This window comes from Mytilus edulis, chromosome 8 (genome assembly GCF_963676685.1).
Source record: "Mytilus edulis chromosome 8, xbMytEdul2.2, whole genome shotgun sequence".
In the NCBI taxonomy this organism is placed as follows: domain Eukaryota; kingdom Metazoa; phylum Mollusca; class Bivalvia; order Mytilida; family Mytilidae; genus Mytilus; species Mytilus edulis.
Window position 1 is genome coordinate 26,146,736 of NC_092351.1, and position 24,832 is coordinate 26,171,567.

At 32.2% G+C, this 24,832-nt stretch overlaps 1 protein-coding gene across 2 annotated transcripts in view; it reads right to left on the reverse strand.

The window, feature by feature from the left end:
- Window positions 1-22,295, reverse strand: part of LOC139485216 (sodium- and chloride-dependent creatine transporter 1-like) — a 32,748-nt gene extending 10,453 nt beyond the window's left edge. Inside the window, exons 1-5 of one of the 2 annotated variants that reach the window (XM_071269496.1) lie at window positions 21,754-22,295; window positions 7,883-8,014; window positions 4,638-4,899; window positions 3,504-3,636; window positions 2,183-2,317 (exon numbers count right to left, since the gene is read on the reverse strand). In XM_071269496.1, coding sequence (XP_071125597.1) covers window positions 2,183-2,317; window positions 3,504-3,636; window positions 4,638-4,899; window positions 7,883-8,014; window positions 21,754-21,928 — 837 coding nt within the window. In that variant the 5' untranslated portion in view covers window positions 21,929-22,295. Of the gene's footprint in view, window positions 1-2,182; window positions 2,318-3,503; window positions 3,637-4,637; window positions 4,900-7,882; window positions 8,015-16,542; window positions 16,827-21,753 lie in introns of those variants that run through there. The other variant, XM_071269497.1, reaches the window with a different exon arrangement.
- Between the last annotated feature and the right edge of the window lie 2,537 nt (window positions 22,296-24,832).

The following is a 24,832-nucleotide window of genomic DNA, read 5'->3' on the forward strand; positions in this document are numbered from 1 at the left end:
ACTCTACGGAAACGCATTGCCAACGTCACAAACAAAGTGATATACGGTCAGAGATTGTATATAACATATGAATATACTGTCAATGCAATTTGACTGCTCAAATAGCACAGCTGTAGTATATATATTGTAATATCACAAATTCACATTGTAATCTTACACATTCTTATAATATTATCAATTGTTAAGTAACACTAAAATACTAAAAATTCACAATGTTCTATAATTCATTCACATTGTAAAATAGCGCCTTCCCATTGTAATATTACCAATTCACATCGTTATGATACAAATTAACATTGTTATACTACAAATTCGCATTGAAATACTACAAATACATATTTTGATGTTAAACATTGACGTTGCAATATCATTCGTTCACATTATGATACAAACACACTCACATTGCATCCTTGCCACACAAAAGAAGACAATGGGGCATGTTTCCTAGATTCAAATTCTCAACTGCCTTCACAAAGAAACAAAAAAGGTCAAATTGAGTAGACTTTCAATAGATTTGTTTGAGTGTAAGCATTGAGGTCTTGAAGACAGAGGGTTGAATATATATGTACAGATTTCCTTTCATTGGCCAGAAACAGGATAAATGTAGTCTGTCAAGTTATTTAGCAATATAAACTAGTTACTCCAGAAAATATGTCATTCCGCAACAGATCCCAAAAAGGGATGATGTATTCATGGCGAATACACTCTGTCAATGCTATTAGGATTCAATTCGTTTGCAGATTCTTTTTATGCTTTTAGCTGATTTATTTGGATAAGGTTGACAATGATGAGAATGTGTAATAGTCTTAATTTATATATGTTACAGTGAAGTTGTAGAATTAGTGATTATAAATTATCCCTGACAATTTCAGGGATTGTGTATAATCACAGGTAATTTTAGTGATTAGATAGAAGTACTAAATTTTTCCAGGAATTTTCCATAACAACTAGAAAGTTTTTTTAGGGATTTTACATAAAAACAGAAAAGAAAGAGACAATGAATAAAAGAAAAATAATGTATTCTTTTAAATCATGTTCAAACACCTTAAGGAATATATATTTTGAAATCAAAAGCATCATGGGGCTATTAAACATCAGTTGCCATGGTGAAAATATTTGTTATGATTATAACATTGCTTAATTAGCATTAAAACAATACTCAAAGCGTCCAACTTCAAAACATCCCTTGCCTGTAGGAATTATCTTTGAACTGATTATATCTTCCCAGAGCAGTCAATGCTCCGAGTGATATTGAATACGAGAAACATATTTGGGTTCCAGCCAGCATCAACCCATACCTAAAATTATTTCCGATTATTTTTTCTTAGATAATTTTTAATAACAAGAATATGTGGCTTGTATGCGAATTAGACAACTCTCCATCAGATATTGAGAACGTGTAATTCATAAATGCCTAATTTGCAAATAAATAATTAAAAAAAATTATATTGAAATAGAATACAAAATTTCAATCCTAGTATCTATGATGAATTCAATTTTATTTTTTTTTAAACTCGTTTTGTCAAGAACAACGTAAGCTTGAAAAAAGTACCCTGAAATCACTTATAATGCACAATAATGACGCTTAAAAATACAAAATGTTTTAAGCTAATATTATATCTTATTCAATTAGCGAATGTTGGAAGCACGTTTATGAGATGATTTCAATACTAGTACTGCTACTTTGGAAATTTATTGCTATCTTGTTTTTAACAATATTGCCTGTGCATAAAACAATTACATTATGCTGAAGTGTTTACACAGCTACAACAATTAACAAATAAGTCACAAAATCTTTTTAAAAATGATTAAACACCAAAACACTAAGACCACAAAACAGTACGAGCTAAAAACTAAAATGTTGGACAAATATTTCGAGTTAAGGTACATTCCATTGCATTGAGTGGTTTTCTTTTTTTTACCATTTTATTAATTTTTTCTTTATTATTGTTATCATTTCGCAATATTTATTTTGTTCATCAGAAGGATACATGTTTTTAATAATTAAATAGTTAGGCAATGATAATTGTGTTATTGAAACTTAACATGGCAGATTTCTTACAAGAGTAGCCCGCGATCGAGAGCTGTTGCTTTTTATAGTACATAATTAATTAATAAAACATTTAAATTTTTCAATGATGATTGTTAATAGGCAACCTTTAACTCTCTGAATAAATGTTACCTCCATATTTGCCATTTTCTCCCAAACTGGCGTCACGTAAAATCGTACACCTTCTCCAGCCCCATCCAATAAGGAGTTTCTGATCAGCAAGATTGTCATAAAGATATACGGTGAAGTGGCAGTCACGTACATTACCTACAGTAAACAGTACATCACATCAGAGATTTGTAGATATTTCGATACTAAAAAAATGATAAATGAAATCCCATTGGTGGCCTTCGGCTGTTGTGTCTGCTCTATGGTCGGGTTTTTGTCTCTTTGACACATTCCCCATTTCCATTCTCAATTTTATCGTAAACTCAAAAATACAGACCGTTTAAGATTGTGACTGAAAAAAAATGTTGAATCGATACTCTATTGTTTATTTTTTTGTTTATGTATTTCACAATAGACATTCCAGAGAAAACGCAGCATAAAATTTATTGTTTTTGAAAATAAATAGATTGAATCTGATTTTCTTATTATGTTTGAAATCAGTAGCATCGAGTTTCTTTTGAATATGTTTTGTAGGGTAAAAATCTGAAAGTTTTAAAACATATTGAAACTTGATATCAAAGTCTCTATATAATAAAATAAAGTCAAAATGGTTGTTGTTGAAGACATTTTCATCAGTATTTCAAATTTTGGTACGAATTATTTCTTCGAATATGATATGATGTGTATCTGAAAGGCATCATAAAATTGTAATACCACCAAGTCATAGAACGTCGCATCCAGTTACATACACAAAAGGTTCGAAAAAAATATTCCCTTGAATATGACAGTTGTAGGAAATTAATTCTACATTTCATTGCAGTAAAAAAAATCTGAGTCATAAAAAAATATCTTAGCTTTTTGACGCACCATTATATTGTTTTATTTTGGTGTTTTTATGGAATATTTTGGGAACATGGTTACTAAAGCTTGTACAAAGTGATGTTTAATTTCTTATATGCAATGAAATATATTATGTGACATTTTGTCTGAAGTACATGTAGCGGACAGCAAATAACTTAACTCATGTCCAGAAGTTTAGTTGTGATTCAGGATGTCCGTCTTAGATAAATACTAAAATACTTGATAAAGCTATAAAAAAAAAACTGCAGTTTAGTAATTTTTAGGGATTTATATCTATAATTTGGTTATGCATTTAAAAAATATCATGATATAATTCCAATTGTTTTGTATTCGAAACTCAAAGTACACTCATTAAGCTGTCATACTTCAAGTAAAGATTAAAAGACTTTTTGATAATGGCCATGGTATTAACTAACCCTGAGTGAATTAGCCATATAGCTTGAATTCTTAATTTGAACTTTACGATAATTTCAATAAGATTTACCTTTCCTGAGGATTTGATTCCTTTACAGATACAAAGATAAACAACAATCCAAGCAAATAATAAACAAAGACAAATGTCCCATTTCACAACTCCCATGTCATGTATTCCTTCTGATATGCCTAAAGCTTTGTTTCTGAAAGAGACAAAACGTGTATATGGAATTTGATGCGACTGTCATACAAGTGAGAGGTATAGCTAACCAGTTTTAATCCACCATTTTCTATACTTAAGAAATAATGCGTACCAAGTCAGGAATATGACAGTTGTTGGCCATTCGTTTTATATGTTTGAGCTTTTGATTTTGTCATTTGATTAGGGACTTTCCGTTTGGAATTTTCCTCGGAGTTCAATATTTTTATAATTTACTTTTTATATGAGAATGAACCATATGTTTTGTTTAAATCTCAGTTGTATCAATAACCATTAAGCATCGTAGCCATGAAGACAGCGGACTGTACAGGTTTTAAGAAGAGTTATTCCTAATGTTCTACACCAGTAACCAAACTGGTACCGTGTTTTAAGGCCAGAAATATAATCAGTGTAGTCTGATTAGTGATAAAGCTATCATGGCGAATACATTTACCCTATCAATACGACTTAAGACTCGATTCTGTTTCGACGCTGGGCTAATACATTTGGATAAGGACGAGACGAATGAAAATGTGTAATAGCGTACATTCTTATACAAGTATATAGGTAGAAAACTGGTCATAATGGCTGAAGTAACACAAGGAAAACGTGCTCGTTTAAAACAATCCTAGAGCTATTCCTTTGCTTTAATATTTTTTTGCAGTAGTTGAGTGTGTCTTATGTTTGAATACCCCATATCCTTTTGTATTTATCTTTATATTAAAATTGTCTCAATGTAGTGTTCCCTGTTCTCCAAAATGTCACGTGTAGACTACGCATTCTAAAACACGTGTCGACAAAAGGCCCATACCGAGGATCAATTCGATAACTAGGAATTCTATTATTCTTCATTACCATGGCCACTTGATGCACTTTTTTCAAGTACAATTTCTTCAATGTACACTGGTTTTTTTTATTGAACATGAAGATAAAAAAAACTTTGGTTTAGTATACAGATTTATAAATATAAATATGTCAAAAATAATATATATAAATGGTTCTTACTCCCAAAATTCTGTTGTTGGATCCAGTTTCAAAGTTTGATTGGAGCAATACGTGAGGTTTCCGAACTTTTCTGTATTATTACAGTCGATATTTCTTACATTGACGAAGTCAACACAGTATTTGTTCCATTCATGGCCACATTTGGCCCATGGAAGATCCCCTGTTGTGAAGGAACTGAAGAAATAATAAAACGCCCATGCCAGTATGACATTATAGTAGCAGTTGAGGAAGAATACAATGATTGTCGTAGATATACCAATACCTGAAAAAACCAATCACAAGTTATTATATGACAACCTTTGCTTTAAAAGTTCATAGTTAGATCAACTTTTGCAAACTGATAAAAACAGTGTAGTCTTTTTAAAACAAGATTATCACCAAGGCAACGGTAAGCACTACTGTTATTCTTTTCTATATAGTTGAATTAGACAGATCGTTTTATTTTACCATAAACAGTTATCAAAGGTACCAGGTTTATATTTTAATACGCCAGACGCGCGTTTCGTTTACAGAAGACTCATCATTCTAATGCAACAACGTTTGTAACGTTCATTTTGATTTGATAACGTTACTTTTTTACATGGCATCAATTGACAATTGATGCTATGGGACGTACGCGCAAGCGCAGACCTGTTTATTACCTGTTTTAACGTGGTTTTCTGTCAGTTTCATTAAAATGGAGATAACAATATTGTATTTTAAGCTCCGACGGCATCAATTGGAAAGTTGATGGTCGCAAATACCCGTTCACTGTCTCCGCTAACGCGTCGCCAGTAAACTTAATTTGCGACCATCAAATCCCCAATTGATGCCGTCGGAGCTTAAAATACAATACAAAAAGTTATCTCTTAAGTGACGCTCAGATAAAAACGATTATAAAACTAAAAAAGGACAAACTTGTAGAGCATTGAAGACCCAAAATTCCAAAAAGTTGTGTCAAATACGGTTAAGATAGTCTATGCCTGGAACAAGAAACCTTAGTATTTCGAAATATACATACTTGTGTAAAGCGAAATTTATAAATAAAATTGCCAAATAAATGATATCCATGTCAACACCGAAGTGATACCCACGGGGACGAAACGTCAACTAGCAGTGGCATCGACCCAGTGTTGTAAATAGTTATCGAAGGTACCAGGCTTATATTTTAAAATGCCAGACGCGCGTTTCGTCTACATAAAACTCATCAGCGACGCTCAGATCAAAATGATTATAAAGTTAAAAAAGGACATTTGATGAATCATATACCTTTTTCAACATCGTCCCCATGCTATTTTCATCCTGAAAATTTCAATCTTCATATGCTATTTTTTACACTGTAGGCGGGATTTTTGGATTAATAACAACTGTCAAAGATCGATATATCTTTTATCATTATAGTAATCATGTTTATATAAAGGATTATCATTTCTAATAAACTATAAAATAAAAAAATAAATTACCGAAATTATAAAGTCAAGGGGTTGCCCACTTTTAATTGCATGTATATGTAAACATAGAGGGAATTGTTATTTTAACAGTTATAGTTTATTTTTGAATTAAAGTCATGTTTTTTACCTTTTATTTTACTTTTAAAATTAAAAAAGAATAGTATGTTATGCTATTAAATCAAGGAAAATGTGCAAAACTTTTCTATATTATATATATATTTGGCATGATAATTTATTTTATTTAAAAAAAAAATAGGAAAAAATGTGTACTTAAAAAGAATTAGTATTCCAATATTCATCAACAAATAGTTTTAATTATTGGTACCTTCTGAAGAAAGTAAAAAGTCAAATAATGAAACTATTAGAATAAATCTCATTTGAATATCTTTTAATTTATTCAACTTATTTTTTTTCAAATTTTGAATTTTAATTCAATAAATATTCTGAAATTTAATATAAAAAATATCCAATTAATTTTAACAACTAAAATATAAATGCACAATTTGAACAGAAATCTGCATCCAAACTAGCATTCGCTTTAAAAAAAAAACCAATAAAATATCTTTCAATTAATTATCATTATTGCTAAATTTGTAATCATTTTTTACAATTTGCCAAAGCTTTTAATATATTCTGATCCTTTTGTGGGCAGTCCTCATAAGTTATTGTACTAAAAATATGAAATTGTCCAACATTCAAATCTTCTGCGACGGCACATTCTACTCATGTCCAACTATCATAAATGATAGATGGTTCTATGTTCCCAATAGTGTATCCCCTACTACCAGGAAAAGACCAGGTAATCTATTCACGCTTCTTCAGGCACATACGAGACATTGCTTAACAACACCAGTTACAACCTCAACCAGAAACACTATTTATTGAATACGAGACAGCAACCAACAACGCAGCACAGACAGTGTGGTCAGGGGTAACCGTGAAAGGCTGTTTCTTCCACTCAACCCAGTGTATTTGGCGAAAGGCTCAGAAATATGGACTACAGTCCTATAATGAAGAAAATAAAGACATTACTCAACTGATAGGACGAGCAACAGTACTACCTCTTGTTCCAACCCACCTTGTTGACGATGTTTGGCTAAACACTTAAAAAGACATTAGAGAAGCTGAAAACATACCCGCTTTAAAACTTTAATTACAGATTACGTGACAGAATTTTGGGTTGAAAACTAACGCTTTCTATGGAACCACTTTTACACAGAAGGACCCCTCACCACAAATCACCTAAAATAATGGCAGAACAAACTTTAGAAGAGACTCAAACATGCCCACCCCAACATCTACGAGATCATTAAGTACTGAAGAAGACACAGGCACTGACAGAATGCAACACTATCCAGTATGCATCAGTAGGAGCACGCCAGACTCTAACTACTGAAAGACAGTTACAACATGGACTCATCAACGTGGTAGATTACTCTGACGCAGCATCCTATCTTCTCCATTTGAACTGAACAATGAAGTGAAATATTGTAAATTGTGACTTTGTAATTATAATTTTTTGTTACTTTTGATGTATATATAAAAGATTGTATTTCTCATCATTTTGAATATAGTGCCCTTACTAATTATTTACCATAGTGCTTAATTTATTTCCTTATGCAATGCATTTATAAAATTGATTAATTTATTAAATCATGTTTGCAATAAAAGAGACTTGTATTAATATATTTATATCATGAAATTGAAAATCATTCAGAAACTAATAAACATAGAGACATGTATTCTTCATTTTTCATTTGTAATTGTGCATTGGCAAAATTGAATTGTAATTTATCGTTTTAGCAAAATAAATACCTTGAAGTAACGGGCATATTTTCCATGCATTAAGTCCAGCGATACCCATAAACTGCCCAACAGCGACCTCTAGGTAGAATAAAGGTATACCACCGACGACTACACATATTAGGTATGGAATAAGGAAAGCACCTGAAATTAAAATTCATATCATCATCATATATTTTAAAGTAGATATGGGTATATGTCATAATACAAAATCGTTTGCAGTATGAGATTGGGCATGGAGTACCTGCTTCCAAGTGTAAAACTATGGAAGACGTATCATATAAATAGATAAGAAACATAATCATAATTGTCTTTTACATTGATAGACAATATTATCTTTACATAATCTGTGAAATGTTTTCTTGATTCGTATACATTTAAGCTATCTTGTTTTCATCAAATATTCAAAAACCTTACGCCTACACTACCATGCAGACATTTCATGACAGTCATAATCCACTATATATTCTTAATTATATTTTTAGTCTTATTTAATCTCCAAATGTATTCCCACACGGAGTTACTTGTCTAGTCAATTCAAAGGTAATTTACATTTAAAGTTATGTCACATATTGCGATGAAACAGTTCATGAATAATATATAAGTACAATTTATGATCTGTGAAAAGAAGTCAATGCTTTATCAATGCACATTTATTCAAACACTTTCAATGTGCACAAGTTATGTTATATCTGGGGTTTGAAATAGTTCAGTAAATTAAAATACGGCATTACTATTAAAGTATTTCGTTTTAAATTCCGTTTCACAACTAAATCTTTGATTTATCTTTCTTCCTTTACTGAATTTAATAACGTTACCCACCAGCGAAGTTAAGGTGCAAATTAACGTCTCATCATGAGCAAAATATACTAGATTTTAACGAGCACTCTTTATCAAATTTGGGGAACATCAGAATTGACTGCATGAGCTTTAGCTTTCAGTTTGAACATTGTGTTGTTTGTGCGTATCTTACTGGATCTTGTATTGTCGCTCTATATTTGATTTCTGACTACCAAAAGGATAAGTAAGGTATACAAAGTGTCAATAGTGTTCCTCAAATTCTAAATTGTCAAAAATGAGTAAAAACAACTGACCAATACAAAACAAAAAGAAAAGAAAATGTTGTTCATTCCATCAGTGAATTTTCACTACAATAGAGATTAATTCTATGATGATAACTGATTATAGTTTTAAAAAATCTAGTTGCTTCATACATTTTCCTCATGATTGGAACCACATAACTTTATGTCTCCATTCCATATGCATTTTCCCTTAAAAATCAGTTAAGTACAAGGTTCTTGTCAGTGTTTTCCAAAAAATAGAATATGCCTTTAAATGAAAAACTAGTAAAAGAAGTTTGAATATTATCGTACGTTTAGCCTATAAACACAGTTTTAAAATCGTGCTTTGAATTGTTTTGAATATTTTATAATGTCAACATTGGTTGTCGTTGGGATATCACAAATGTCATATTTTAAGGGTCCAATTATGATCTTCTTGTCTCTACTAATTTACTGCTTTGTTAATCTGGAAGATGTAATCATATACTATAAGATAGGAACTGACATTTCAAATATCTTTAGTTAAGGTAGCACAATACAAATATTTTATAACTCCAACTCCCAAGTTTTAAAATGCTGTAACTTTCTTAATAATGCTTAATAATTTATATAAGTGGTAGTTTTGGATAGCTAACAGATTACTCTTTCACATTAATGGAATGTTAGTATTATGCAACAATCATGTAACCAATTATAATGTTAACTGTGTCTAAAATATTTTTCACCAAATTTCCACTTTCAACTGAAATTAGCTTCTGCATAGGAATCCCTAGAGGGTTGATTTTATTATATGTTGTTCCTATGCCCATTGTCTACAAAGGGGTGTCTCAGATTTCAGATAGAATGAATAGAACAAATTTTACACCTAATCAAACATTATCTTCTTTTATGTGGTTATGATGTTTACACTAATTAGAGATTTATGAGAGAATGGAATACCATAAGGACAATTTGAGACACCCTTTTGAAGCCCATGATGTGTTGATTCAGATTTTGTTAAAATTTTCTGTATAGTTAAAGAGATGATAGAGCTAAATTCATTCAAGTGAACTGACCCAGATTTTGCCACTAATTACATAATAATTGATTACATAATGATTGCATAATAAAAATATTGCAACCATTTAAAAGATTAATCTTTTATCTATCTATATATACCTCTTTTATTATTTTCTTTGCATTCATAAGAAAGGTACAGTATTTGAAAGGTTAGTGACTGGAAGTAAAACAATCTTTGTATTGTGCTACCTTTAAGTGATTGCATATTTAGATGGTCTTCTTGAGCTTACATGTTTTCAAAAGTAATGAGCTCGGACAGAAAATAATTTGCAAGAACATATACATATAGTATACAGGTATGGTTCAAATAGTATATCTTCAATTTCAAACACAAATACGGGAATGAAAAAAAACTTATTTCATTTCTTTATAAACAATAATAAAATTAACGGTACCAATTTTCTTGCACCAGATGCGCATTTCGACAATTCATGTCTCTTCAGTGATGCTCGTGGCCAAAATATTTGAAACCCAAAGCTTAAATATAAAAGATGAAGAGCTATAATCCAAAAGGTCCAAAAAGTATAGCCAAATCCGTGAAAAGAATCAGAGCTTTGCATGAGGGAGATACATTCCATAATTTATAATAATTTCTAATATTTTGTAACAGCAAATTTTAATAACACAAAAAATCCGTATGTTCATGCCAGTACCGAAGTTACTCTCGTCACATTGGACTTGATTTTTTGGTAAAGGTGTTCATATAACCTTACATGGTGCACACGGCTAAAAACGCTTTTTTCAAACATTAAGCAGTTAAAACAACAAGTATAACTTTGGGTTTTATGGATGTCCTTAAATGCCCTCCTCTACTGATGCAGAATGTATGCTAGAGATTGATAGATATGTCGATTTTCTCAAGTATAAGTCAATGGTGCATATACATATGGAAACAATTATTTCCTTCGTATTTTCAATTCTAATTTCAGGCAAGTGAATTTCAATATAAACTTATTGTGATTCAAGTCATGAGTCTGTACTCCAACTTGTATCTATGTAAATTTTTGCACAAATCAAGTCATCCTACTTATTATACCATGACTGGTGAGAACACGCATTCAATCGAATAGATAACATTTAAACTATCTATTATGTCAAATTTCAGTAAATATAAGGTTAGAAATTCATATTATTTGACCTTCAATGTTAATCTTAACAAAAGAAAATGAAATTTCATCCCATTGACCACCTGGTCTTTTCTTACGAGGACTTGTTTGTGAATAAATAGAGTTCCTGACCATCTTATATACTACTTAACATGTGTATATCTGTTTGTAGTGCTTATGAATTACCGCCTCTAAATATTCTCGAGTGTTTAAGTAGGGGTCAGATCACTTAAGATTTATCTAAAAAAAATATTTTACAAAAGTCTTCTTTTTTTAAAAAGAAGCATGGTTCGTTAGCCTAAACGAGTAAAATAAAAAAAAAAAATATGTAGACTGTTTCATTTGTCATGGATTAGAGGCTTCAAATAACAATCTGGCTTTTGGCAAAACATCCTATTTCTTGTCACAATTGTAATGACAAAAGAATCTTGTGTTCCCATCCATAATGTATCTGGATGGCTCGGTGTTTTAAAGGGTTTCACCAATATTTTATCTATGTTTAACATGCGTTTATTTCTTTGAAAAAAATGTCGAAAAGTAATGTTTACCTAAACTTTCGCAATACACATCAAAGAGTAGTTTAAAGTGCAAGGAAAGTCATTATGTATATCATTATAAAGAATTAAAACTCATATATTTTATGTATCGAAAAAATAAATTATTCATATTGTGCAGTTTAGTGTGTTATAATCCACATACACTCGTATGATTATATGTACGAAGTATATAAATTTAATAAAACCAAATCTCAAATTTCATTTCAAGCAGACGATACTGTAAAGTTGATATGGATGATAGATATAAATGTTTGTCACGCGAAATATCTAAATCTTTCGAAAAAACATTAAAAGGATAGTATCGAATAGATTACTTAAACGTTTGACCTTAAACTTTTCTTGACATTTCGTGCGGTTTGTTTGTTTTATTAAGGTTTCGTATTGCTACCGTTTTAGTACGTTAAATATACTTATCATCATATGGAGATTTGGTATGATTGTCATTGTCAATGGGACAACGATCCCACAAAGGACAAGGGTGTAGTGATCAACTTTAGGTCGCCGTACCGTACTAGACTTCAGATTCCTTTTCAGTTTTGGTCGGTATAATATCTGCTTGTTTAAACTGTTTAAAAATGTCTATTTTTGTGGTTATGAGATTAAATAGATTGAGAAAAAAATGAATTCGTACAACATTGAAGCAAATAGTAAAATGCGCTGAAAATAGTCGATTTTAGACTGCTCGCAGAAACTGAAAACTATGGCCCGATTTTAACAAATGGACCGTGTTTTACACTAAACAATCAATTAGTACAAAATCTGCATATTCAGTACAAAGACGTCACAGTCAGTCTGAAAAACCGGTTTATTTCTAACTTGTATTTGCATATAAATCGCTTTATAAGATTTTACATATAATTACACTAATGCATATTAAATATCTGTTTAGTATGCGTTTCTTATTGGATAATAATAGCCGTTCGGTTTAAAACTTGTTTGAAGAACAAAACCATCAGAAGATCCCATCGTCCCAGTCAATTTGTAGTGGGCTTATAATAATTGATATTTTTGGTTTTGTTTCTTTGGTATTGTCTTGAATTCAACCTTACAACCAAAACACTGTATCAATGCTGCTTACACAATTTCATATAAAAAACCTTTACAAATATTTGAATTATTTAGGTCTCAATAACATATACATTATTTTATAAAATACTATGATTCATATAGATATACATATTATTCTCATCAATGAATAAAAGAAGTGTATATTTTTAACTACATTTAAATGTTAATATTGAAACAGATGAATGGTAGTGTTGTGAAGAGTTGAGCAGTAGTATGTGTATGTTTGTGAGGAAATGAACTTCATTGACATATGCAAAACAACTATAAGTCTTAGTAACGAAATCTTTACCATGTTTCCCACTATTTAGCCAACTAAATTACTTACGATATTCACCTTTTGGACATTTTTTGAAAAAATTAAGATTTTCACGGATTATTTGAAAGAGTTGGAGTTGAATGTATTGCAATGTCTTTGATTCTTCTTATTCATATTAGATAAATTTATTTACTACGGATATGGAGTCCACACACTACAAACAATGTAGAGGTTACTGAAGGCTTTTTCAGTAGTATAACTCTAGATAAAATGGAAGAATTTGATTCTTCTTATTGCTAAACTTATGCTTCTAATTCTTCCGCATCACTTGAAACATTTGGTCTTTATTGGTCGTTTTTGTCTAAAATATATTTGCAATTACATTTTACTCTGCAATTTTGTTATCATTGCGAAACGAAACTGTTAAAGTTTCTTCTCTTTATCTTTAAAGTGTCTTATTTCGTTTTCGTGTGAATCTATAATCTGTAAAGTACATATCAAATACCAATTATAGTTTCGTGTGTTGTTTTGTGAACTTAATATCTACAGTCAAAACATTAATTTTATTTCGTGTTTGATAAACCATGTACACAATGTTCTGACCTTGTAAATTTATAAATGTTTTAGACAGATTGAACTTTATATCCAGTCGGGTGAAACGTACATTACTACACCAAAAATTAACCAGTATTTAGTATTCAAGCTAGCTGACTTTATAAGGTTGGCCGATGTGTGATGGTATATATATATAAGATGGTATTAAAACGAGAAACATGGGGTGCTTCATTTTTTTTTTTTTTTTACATCATATCCGGATTTCGACAATTAATGTCTCTTCAGTCATGTTAGGGATCGAAAAAGTTTTTGAAAGGCCATATCATTTACCTCAATTTAGCATCGACTCTTTAAATTTTTAAAGAGTGAAATAGGATGAACGGATTATATAAACCGTAGGGAAAATATAATATAAGCCCAAACGAAATAAATAAAAACAAGTCTAAATTGAAAACAACGTTCAAACCTATGATTGCGTTGGATAAAAACCGCAATTTTTATACTTGTACATGTTAAACAAATTTCATTGTAGAAGGGTCTAAATACAGCACAAACAACATTTTCCAAAAAGACCAAAAGAATATATATATTCCAGACCATACGAGTATTGGAACGTACGCGTACGGTACGGACCGTATACGTAAACTCGTACGGTCCGACCATACGCGTACGATCGGACCGTATGAAGGGGCCTCGATGGCCGAGTGGTAGTTACTACTGTAATCACTTGCCAGTCAACATTGAGGTTGTGAGTTCAAACCCCGCTCGTGCAGGTGTACTAGACTCCAATCTTAATTGACTAGGATTGTCAGTTTTCCTATCGGATACTGCGGCTTCCTCTACCAATAAAAACTGGTAGCAACTAAATAGCCTAAATGCGGTGCTTAAAAGTGGCGTTAAAACAAAACACCAAAAATCAAAATCAAATCGGACCGTATGAGTATACGCGTATGGTCCAGTACGAGCTTACCATACATGTTATTGGATCACATGGGTTAAATTTAAACAAACATTTATCACAATCTTTATTTTTAGTTTTACAAATCCTTGTAACAACAAAACATGAATAGAAAATAAATGTTTTACCAACAGTCTTGAAAGACTGTAAAGAATGATATTGCATCTGGATTGTTAACAAGTATCAAACTTAAATTGGGAACAGAATATAAATATATATGTATCCGACTCAATCTAGCGTAGAGAACGAGCGCAAACCTTTGCAACAACTGGTATTTATTTGAAACTACGCACAAAGCAGACCTTAAGAGTATAGGGGAAAACACACGTATAACACTTTTTTTTCTTATCAAAAGGTAAATTTTAAAGTCATATGCAAGGCCTTCTTATATTTATAATCTTAAGAAACCATTTGATTCAATTGTCCGTATATATACTAAAACCAATCTGTGTGCATGGGTTTTTTTATGCCCCACCTACGATAGTAGAGGGGCATTATGTTTTCTGGTCTGTGCGTCCGTTCGTCCGTTCGTCCGTGCGTCCGTGCGTCCGTCTGTCCCGCTCCAGGTTAAAGTTTTTGGTCAAGGTAGTTTTTGATGAAGTTGAAGTTCAATCGACTTCAAACTTTGTACACATGTTCCCTATGATATGATCTTTCTAATTTTAATGCCAAATTAGAGTTTTTACCCCAATTTCACGGTCCACTGAACATGGAAAATGATAGTGCGAGTGGGGCATTCGTGTACTGAGGACACATTCTTGTTTTAACATGCATTACGGACAGTACGAATCCATAACGTATCATGGACATAAATAATTGGTGATTGTAGATCGTGAACTTGGGCTGCTAATTAACATTTGGGTTTACGATATTTTATGGAGATTTGTATATAATAAAAGGATTTTCTCTAGAGAATAGAAAGTATATGTACACAGGTTTTATAACAAAAATGGCCATTCAGGTATTTAAAACAAAAATTTTGAAGTCATAGAACTTTAAAATAAGCACAGCTGTACATTTATCATAAATACAATGTCTTAGAGCATACAAGTTTTGTTTTGTTTTTACAAATGTATGAAAGTGCAAAACAATGTCAGGAGTTGTTGATGAAAGAAGAGAAATACTAGTTAAGATGAATGATTATACCGTTTTATTACCTCTTTATGGTTTTAGAAGTTACATCTTCCTTTTTCTTTGTGTGATTTAGCGTACATATACAAGTAACACATTACCTTCAATTCTTATGTAAATAGCTACACCATAAAAATTTAATTTCATATAATATTTGTACATACTTATGAGTATATTGAAAGTTTACATACAGACATTAAAATAACAATGAAGTATTAAATGTAAATTTTATTTACCAGGAAGGCCCTTTCAGTTTCGAACTTGAACAGTTTTATAGGACTCTCGTCTTGTCGACTAACAAATCACATTATTTGATACTTGAATGCATTTGATGTTCTTAATCCATTGTAATTTTAACTGTTTCTAGGAAGCTTGTATCGTTATGACCGAGATATTCTTGGTATGATATCATATAGATTTTAGTTAAAGTGAAAACAATTACGGGGAAGTAATGATGAGACAAACAGCATTTATCCAAAAGCTAAATGAAAATATCGGGTGAATGTACGTGTCGAACATAATACTCATAGCTGTCACCCTCTTTGCAAAAATCAAACAATCGGTTCCTCAAGTTTTAGAATGCATAAAGATGCTGTTGTTACTTTATTGGTTACACGACGGCGTTGTTGTGTTTGAAACGCCATATGGTTTTTGTCTCGCGCAGTTTAAATATGCAAGTGTGTGAGTACGGTTTACATCTTAACGACAATATAAATATATGGACACATTTTAAATCTTATTTGTTGTGAAATATTGTCTCTTTAAATTGATAATAAGCAAGTAATATTAAAAGAAAAGAAAGAAAATCGTACTCAGTCTGATGCAGCATTAAATATAATAAAGATGACTTCCCTTATGTTTGAAAGTATGATTTAGATTTAGCTATGTCAGCTGATTCTAAAATTTGAAAATGTGGCTTACCGCCTCCATTCTTGTAGCAGAGATAAGGAAAACGCCAAACATTCCCGAGTCCCACTGAAAATCCTGTACAAGCTAGTAAAAAGTCAAACCTTCTTGTCCATGTCTCTCTTGCCTTCATGTTTTAAAAGTACTTGATTCACTTGAATCCGGGTGAGTGTGTACCTGACTATATATTCTTACTTAAAATGAATGTTATCTATTGAGAAACATGTTTACGAAAATATATACTTTACTGATTTATTTGATAAGCCGATATACGCCTTATTTAGGTAAAGATATTACCTATTTTCCGTTAAAGGTAAAGGTATCTAGGAGTCAATCTAAATAATTTCACATTGGGAGCCTTGAAACGCCGAAGAGGCAAAAAAACGATGAAGTCAGCTATGGGGTAAACATTTAGATTTCTGAATATAGACTTCCTGAGAGATAAACATATCATTCGACAACAATTTCTAAACCATCTACGGGTTTGAAATTAAAATTGCTGAACCAACATATTATATATATTATATGCAGAGCTTGCATTATACGATTCTTACATGTATATGTAGACGTTGTGCGCTTGGCCTCCCTTTGTGTAATTTAGGTCAGTGAAAACAATATCAATGATACCATGCCGGAAAACTAATTAAATGAAACCAAGGTTTAAAAAAATGCATAAGATACTTAAGGGACTACACAAATTCAATGCTTTATCGGCATGTCTATGAAGTTACAGACACCTGTATATTGTCGAAAACTATTTGTTATTTTACCTCTAGATGTTTGGTTTTTTTTTGTTTTTTTTATCTAATAAGTCGTATCAATCTCCTTGTTTTCATATCTAAATTATTTTGCCCATAAAAAGTTGGCAATCGATATTAAGAGATGTATCTATTTACATATAGTTGTATGTAGCAATTGTTTCTTCAATATCAAATACAGAGATCTAAGATAAGTTATCACAAAAATGTACTTATAGAGGACATGCATCGATATGCACGAGTGACCACCAAATATGTTTTCGTATATCGAAAAAAATAGTAGCCAATTAATAATAAGACTGAATTTTAAACGTGCAACTGACATTATGAATGTTACTTACCTTAGATTTTATGTTTTGCGTAGAAAAAAACACATTTAAATAGAATAGCTTTTAAATAAAAAGACTGCGGTCTTGCAGCTAGGTGCAACATGAGAGTGCGTTTTACTCTCCAACGTCCAATCAAAAATGATTTTGACTACACCAATACTGAACACAATGTGACATTAAGTAATGCTATTCCGTAAATGTGAAACCACAACAATAACAGTCATAAAAGGAAATATTTTAACCACAAGAAAAGTGCAAATTTATTTTCAGGCATATCATAAGTTGTTACACGGGAAAAATAAATGCTATAAAGATCAAGGCAATATCTACCTACTGGAAATTAGGCTGTTCATTCGCGCAACTAGCTGAGATATATATACCGGGGTACAGTCTTTAGTGTAGCATGCCTCAAATAGCAAGTAGGGGGATGAAATTACATTGTAAAAAAATTGTACAGCTAAAAAAGGTTATAAATTAGCATTTCGGAAGCTGTCAAAGGATCTCAAGACCCCCTTAACCTAAAATTGTTCATATTTTGAGTTAGAGCTAATGAAGTTTTCGATCATTTTGATATAATTTGTCCCAAAAGAAGTACAACACAATGTAGAAATATAATTCAGAAAGAGCAGGTGGGATTTTTTTATTTTTCGTTTATTGTCTAAAGGAAATGCACTACAAAATAACTATGGTCTCGGACCATATATAAAAACTATGACAGGACAAAAAAAAGGATACACTACTTGAAAAATCCTAAGTTCGACATTTACTCCATGCAAAATGCATGTACTTGTTGATTTTTTTTCTGATAAATACTCAAAAGCACATTGCAGATTTAGGGTTCATAATTTGGTACCATGTTCAGAAAACAACAAAACACACACATTAAGCTGCGATACTGTAAATGTAAAGAAGATGAAAAAAATATTCGGATTTGGTCATCGTTAAAACTATATTTAGAGGAAATAGACCTCTCTTTATATCACAAACGGACTAATCGCCAGTCAACTGATTGGTTATGCATGTAAAGTAACATGAAATTTGTATGCACTTTTATTAAAATGAATTGTCACGATAACAATAAGATTAAATTCACTGCATAACATGATTCCTTTACATTATAGATTTATAACACATCAAGATAAGATGGATGAGTGTTGAGTTGACTTGGTACTTTCAATATAATTTGACTATGCAAAACAAATCACTGAAGTTAGTCAAGCCTCTTTTTGAACCAATTCTTTGGTACTCATAATATTTGATTATTCAAATTTTTCATAAAGAATGCATTTCTCATACTAAAGAAAAGTGTTCTTGACCTACTTAATGAATCTAGCACTATGAAAAGACTCACATCGAAGTGATTAAAGACTTGTTTTCATAATTATGCTTTGACAATAAAAAGATATGGTGGATACAAGTGAATTTTACAAAAGATTTCACTTCAATGACAATGAAATTTAAGTCCATTTAAATATCTTGGGGTATAACTACAGTTACTTATTGATTTTTTCAAAAAAAGTATGATATATAATTCAATCGATGCAGTAACAACACTTTAAAATCGATTCATAGTAAAGTATGTCACATTTGAAGTGACATATAAATTATACATATACATGTATAGTGTTTCGGATGTAAATCTAGTTATATACTATTCTTTTTTTAAGACTACATATTTTACCATTGTATCCTGTCTAAGCAGAATATTGTTTGTCATGTATATATAAATGGACCTTTTGAATCTGAAATAAAGATTATCTTATCTTATCTCATAAAGCAATGTTTGCTTTAAAAATCAGGCGTCACAGTTCGCATGATCACCCTTTATACAACTGTATAAATAACGTGAACAATGCAAATTTGAACCACAGGTTAACAATATATACAATTAAGACATCAAATCTAGTTAATTTGGTCGTTTCAGCTAGTTTTTCTCTCACGCTATGGACTAGCTATCCTAATACTATGCATCATGTCATCATATGTTACCGACCAAGACTCGCCTATCTAATGATCTATTTTGCTTTCAAAAAATCCTTAACTTTAATCAAAAATTGCAAAATAAAAGAATAAAACATTTAAAATAAAGGTATATACGCTTTTGTGTGCAGTGTTACTTGCTTTTTTAAACACTGTCAAAAATCTAATATTAAATTGGTATTGGGTTTATTTTTATAAAAAGCTCTCAAAAGAACCTTGGCAAATTTCAAGCATATTCAGAAATAACAGGCGATAGATACTTATGAATACAGAATAATGTTGCAATTAACCTTGCTATTTTTCGAACTCAGGATTTAGACAAATTAAGTACGGTCTATTTCAAGTTAGTCTATAATAGTTAAACAATATGGTAATCAAAGTTGTTGCGTAACTTTATATAACTTTTAATCTGAATATTATTTTTCGGTTACTTAAAGAAATATGAATAGACTCAGATTTGCTGAAGACACGACAGAAAATCTTACCATTACGTGATTTTCATACATTGTAATCCTAGAGAAAAAAATATATAATCTTGTTTGCTTCATCTATATTTATTTTTTTCCTTCTTTGACAAAAATAGGTTTAAAGTTTTTAAAAACCAAAAACATTTCCTTATCTATTTCTGCAGCTCATATTTTTGTTTAGTATGAACGGTCGTCATTCAAATAATTGGTAAGGGAAACGGGAAGAGACAACAACCTTACCAAAGATCAGAATACAGTCAAAGGACACCAATGTCCGTTTGAATTCCGAGTAAATCTCCATTGGAAGAACATAAGGTGTTATACCTTTCTACAACTGATTAATTAACTCCAAGTGGCAAACAGTACATGCATATTCAATACAAATGAAGCATTGAATCAAGTAAGCAGGTTGGTCGGGAGAGAAGACGGGGTGAACTGTGGACTGCCATACAAAAAACAGCAATCCTGCATCAATATATGCATCCAATATATATCTATATATAATAACAAGTCGAAAGACTACCAAACTATAAAGGAAAAATGCTGAAATAACATATTCAAAGGCAATCTACGATCAAAGAAACGTACAAAAAAAAAGAAATAAAAAGGCAAAGACTATGCAAGAATCTAATGCTACCGTGTAACATCACCTGTTGCGTGGCTTCAAGCCCTCAAGAAACTATTGTGAAACACTCGTGGTTGTTTTTAAAATCGTTTTTCATGTAACTTTATCATGCCATCGTCACTGTCGTAAACACTTCAAGTTGTGTTGTCTTTTTTATTTAACGTAATTTGCAGAAAATCAGTAGGGCCTATTGTTTTTTTTTTAATTATCTATGTATATATAGTTTGTTATATACATAATCTGCTGTCCCCATGGATATTTCATATTAATTCACATGGCAAGGCTGGCTTTATGGTTCTTTTTAAACCAAATATAGCGTGTTTACAAACCTTAACAAATATATTCACACACGCATATACTAATGTAAGAGTTGTAAGATGACACCAGGTAAATAGTACCCTATATAAGTCTTTGCACACTTTAAAGCATATACGGTTCCAATCACTGATTTGTTTTGTGTGAAAATAGGTATTAACAGCCGATACCCGATTAGTTAAGCGTAACATTATGTGATAAATAAAATCTTCTGAGATTTGTTGTTGTTTATAAGTTTATAATTTTTTTCTAATTATGTTTGCAATTGAAAGCAGATTAGTTAGAAAATCTTAAAATCCTATAAGAATTTAAAAATATACACCTGTAAACTTTCAAAAACATGCTTTTTATATGTGCAACTATTTTTATTTATTTCTTATTCCTCCTTCCTTTGCAATATTCTCTCGTTTAACCTTATTATAAACTATTATAATACTAAACTTGCATATTGCTAATAGAAGTAAATTTGACAAAGCTATTTTGCAAGCTTGAAAAGTAGACTTTTCTGTTAATTTCTGTGTCATTTGGTTTCCTATGGAGAGTTGTTCCATTGGCAATCATACCACATCTTCTTTTTTATATTTTCTATTCTTTATTTTTTTCCATAACAATAATTAGTAAAATATGCATCATTTTTACTGAAACATGTACCTGATGAAAGTTAGTCTAGAAAAGCGATTCATAAAATATAACGTGGTGTTTTTATTTTCCCACTATGCAATAAAATTAAAAATTAAAAAAAAAGAACTTACCGCCTCCATTCTTGTAGCAAAGATAAGGAAAACGCCAAACATTTCCAAGTCCAACAGAAAATCCAGTACAAGCTAACAAAAAGTCAAACTTTCTTGTCCATGTCTCTCTTGCCTTTAGATTTGAGCCATATTCCTTCTCATCGACAGCTTTTGCAGCCTCCTGTTCCTTCCCCATGGCTTATCACTATAAATCAATCTGTGTCAAACCGGTTTTTAAATTTTGAAAATTTAAAAAGAACATGAACAGACCAACTTTTCTATTTTCTATTTACGATGAGCAGCCAGGTATGGAGTTGGGTAAATCTATTTCACCTTTAAAATATACAAACAATAAAAACTGTCAAGTATACTACTGTATAAAACTGTGTGCATAAATGCTTAACTTATACTTCAATCTAGCCTCTGAATGTGAAGAAAGATTTAAAAGTTCTCTTTATAAAGTAAATATCCTTCTTGCAAAAACAAATTTAATTTGTCAATTTTGAGAATTTCCATGAGCAATCACCGACCGAGACTGCGGTATACAGGTAAAACTATATAATACAGTATTATGACTTACACATACTTATGTATATTGATATCCTTATTTGAGAGTTATAAGATGTTACTTATGTCATAAAGTCATATACCTTCAGGCTTCAGATAAACATGTTGGTGAATATATGAATATTATTAATTATCTTTCAACATTAGCTTAGGGGTTCGATCGATGCATTTGATTGAGACAACTACACCCAGCACGCCCAGTTTTTCAGTTTGGAAATATTAAGCTTAATATTTTCATCTTAGTTGATAATTTTTGTCTTACTTTTCATATGCTATTTAATGTAGCACAATATATACCGATCGTAGCAATGTTTGCGTGTGCCTTTGCGTGAGTTTGTGTTTTTGTATCACTTTTGAAAGATTGTTTCATGGGTTCTCAGTCTTTGCAGATCACAAATAGTCTGCTTACGAAGGATGCGATGTTATGATTTCATTTCTAAAGCCCCAGTCCCACTAGACCACGATCGCACCAAGCTCGCCGCGATCTAAAATAAATTTAGATCGTGGTGAGGTCGCAGTATGAGCGGCATGAAAATGTAAATTTTCGTTGCTTTCACGATGCTACTACGTCCTCTCTACGCTTCTACAAAGATCCCGCTACGATTATACCACGTTCTCATCGCGCTTATTCTGCGACCTCACTACGCTAATAAGATCTTTCTACGCTTTTCACGTTCTCACTACGACCATACCACGAGTTATCTGATTGCAACACGATCTTACTGCGATTATAACACGTTCTTACCACGATTATACTACGTTCATAGCGCGATCTTACTACGTTCTCAGCAATAACGTCGACATCGTGTTCCATATCGATACAGTTCAATTCCTTCCTCGGAAACAATACAGTCATGCCACCAAAATCTACCAGAACACGTGGGCATGGTGGTAGGAGTTGATGTAGAGGCAGAGGGAGCAAAGTAACGAATCCTGATCAAGCAGAGATGTCGGACCGACCAATCCAACCTAAATTACAACCTATTGCTGGTCCATAAAGCTCAATGACGATATTTTAGTGAACGATAGCAGAGATGACATAGATGTATCAATATATATAGGAAGATGTGGTATGAGTGCCAATGAGACAACTCTCCATCCAAGTAACAATTTATAAAAGTAAACCATTATAGGCCAAGGTACGGCCTTCAACACGGAGCCTTGGCTCACATCAATCAGCACGTTATAAAGGACCCAAAATATTACTAGTGTTAAACCATTTAAACGGGAAAACCAACGGTCTAAACTATATAAAAACGAGAAGCATGGTTTAGCCGTTAGAGCAAATGGATAATTACATTCAAACAAACAAAATCTAGGGAGCTTTTTTTATATATTTGATGTGAAAATGACAATGAGAATGATGGTCGTAGTGTGAACGTAGTCAGGTCGTAAGAAGAGTGTGATGAGGACGGCAAGGGCGTGCTAGAATCGTACTATGGTCATGAACAGCGTGGTATAGTCGTAGTGGAAGCGTAGTTGGGTCGCAGTGAGAACGTGATGGTCGTAGTGAGGTCGTGACAACGTCGCTGTGCGATCGTAGCGCAGTCTCTCCGAATAGAATCACGCTTTCGCTACGCTCTCTCTACGATTGTACAGCGACCTTTGCGATCTTACTACGATCTTAGTGCGCTCTCACTACGCTTCTACTACGACCTGATTTCGCCACGACCGCACCACGATTGTTTTGCACATGTTCAAAGTTGGCCACGCTCTTCACGATCTTGAAGACCTCACCACGACCGTGATACGACCTTACTGCGATCTACACGATCGCACTACGATCATCAAAATTTGCATTTTATTCACAGATCGTAGTGCGATCGTGGCCTAGTGGGACTAGGGTATAAACAAGCATACGGTTATACCCCAGTCCCACTAGGCCACGATCGCACTACGATCTGTGAAAAAATTGCAAATTTTGATGATCGTAGTAAGATCGCAAAGGTCGCTGTACAATCATAGCGAGAGCGTAGCGAAAGCGTGATTCTATTTGGAGAGACTGCGCTACGATCGCACAACGAAGTTATCACGACCTCACTACGACCATCACGTTCTCACTGCGACCCAACTACGCTTTCACTACGACTATATCACGCTGTTCACGACCATAGTACGATTCTAGCACGCCCTTGTCGTCCTCATCACGCTCTTCTTACGACCTGACTGCGTTCACACTACGACCATCATTCTCATTGTCATTTTCACATAAAATATATAAAAAAGATCCCTAGATTTTGTTTGTTTGAATGTAATTATCCATTTGCTCTAACGGCTCAACCATGCTTCTCGTTTTTATATAGATAATTAGACCGTTGGTTTTCCCTTTTAAATGGTTTAACACTAGTAATATTTTGGGTCCATTATAACGTGCTGATTGATGTGAGCCAAGGCTCCGTGTAGAAAGCCGTACCTTGGCCTATAATGGGTTACTTTTATAAATTGTTACTTGGATTGAGAGTTGTTTCATTGGCACTCATACCACATCTTCCTTTTGGTGGCATGACTGTATTGTTTCCGAGAAATCTACGAT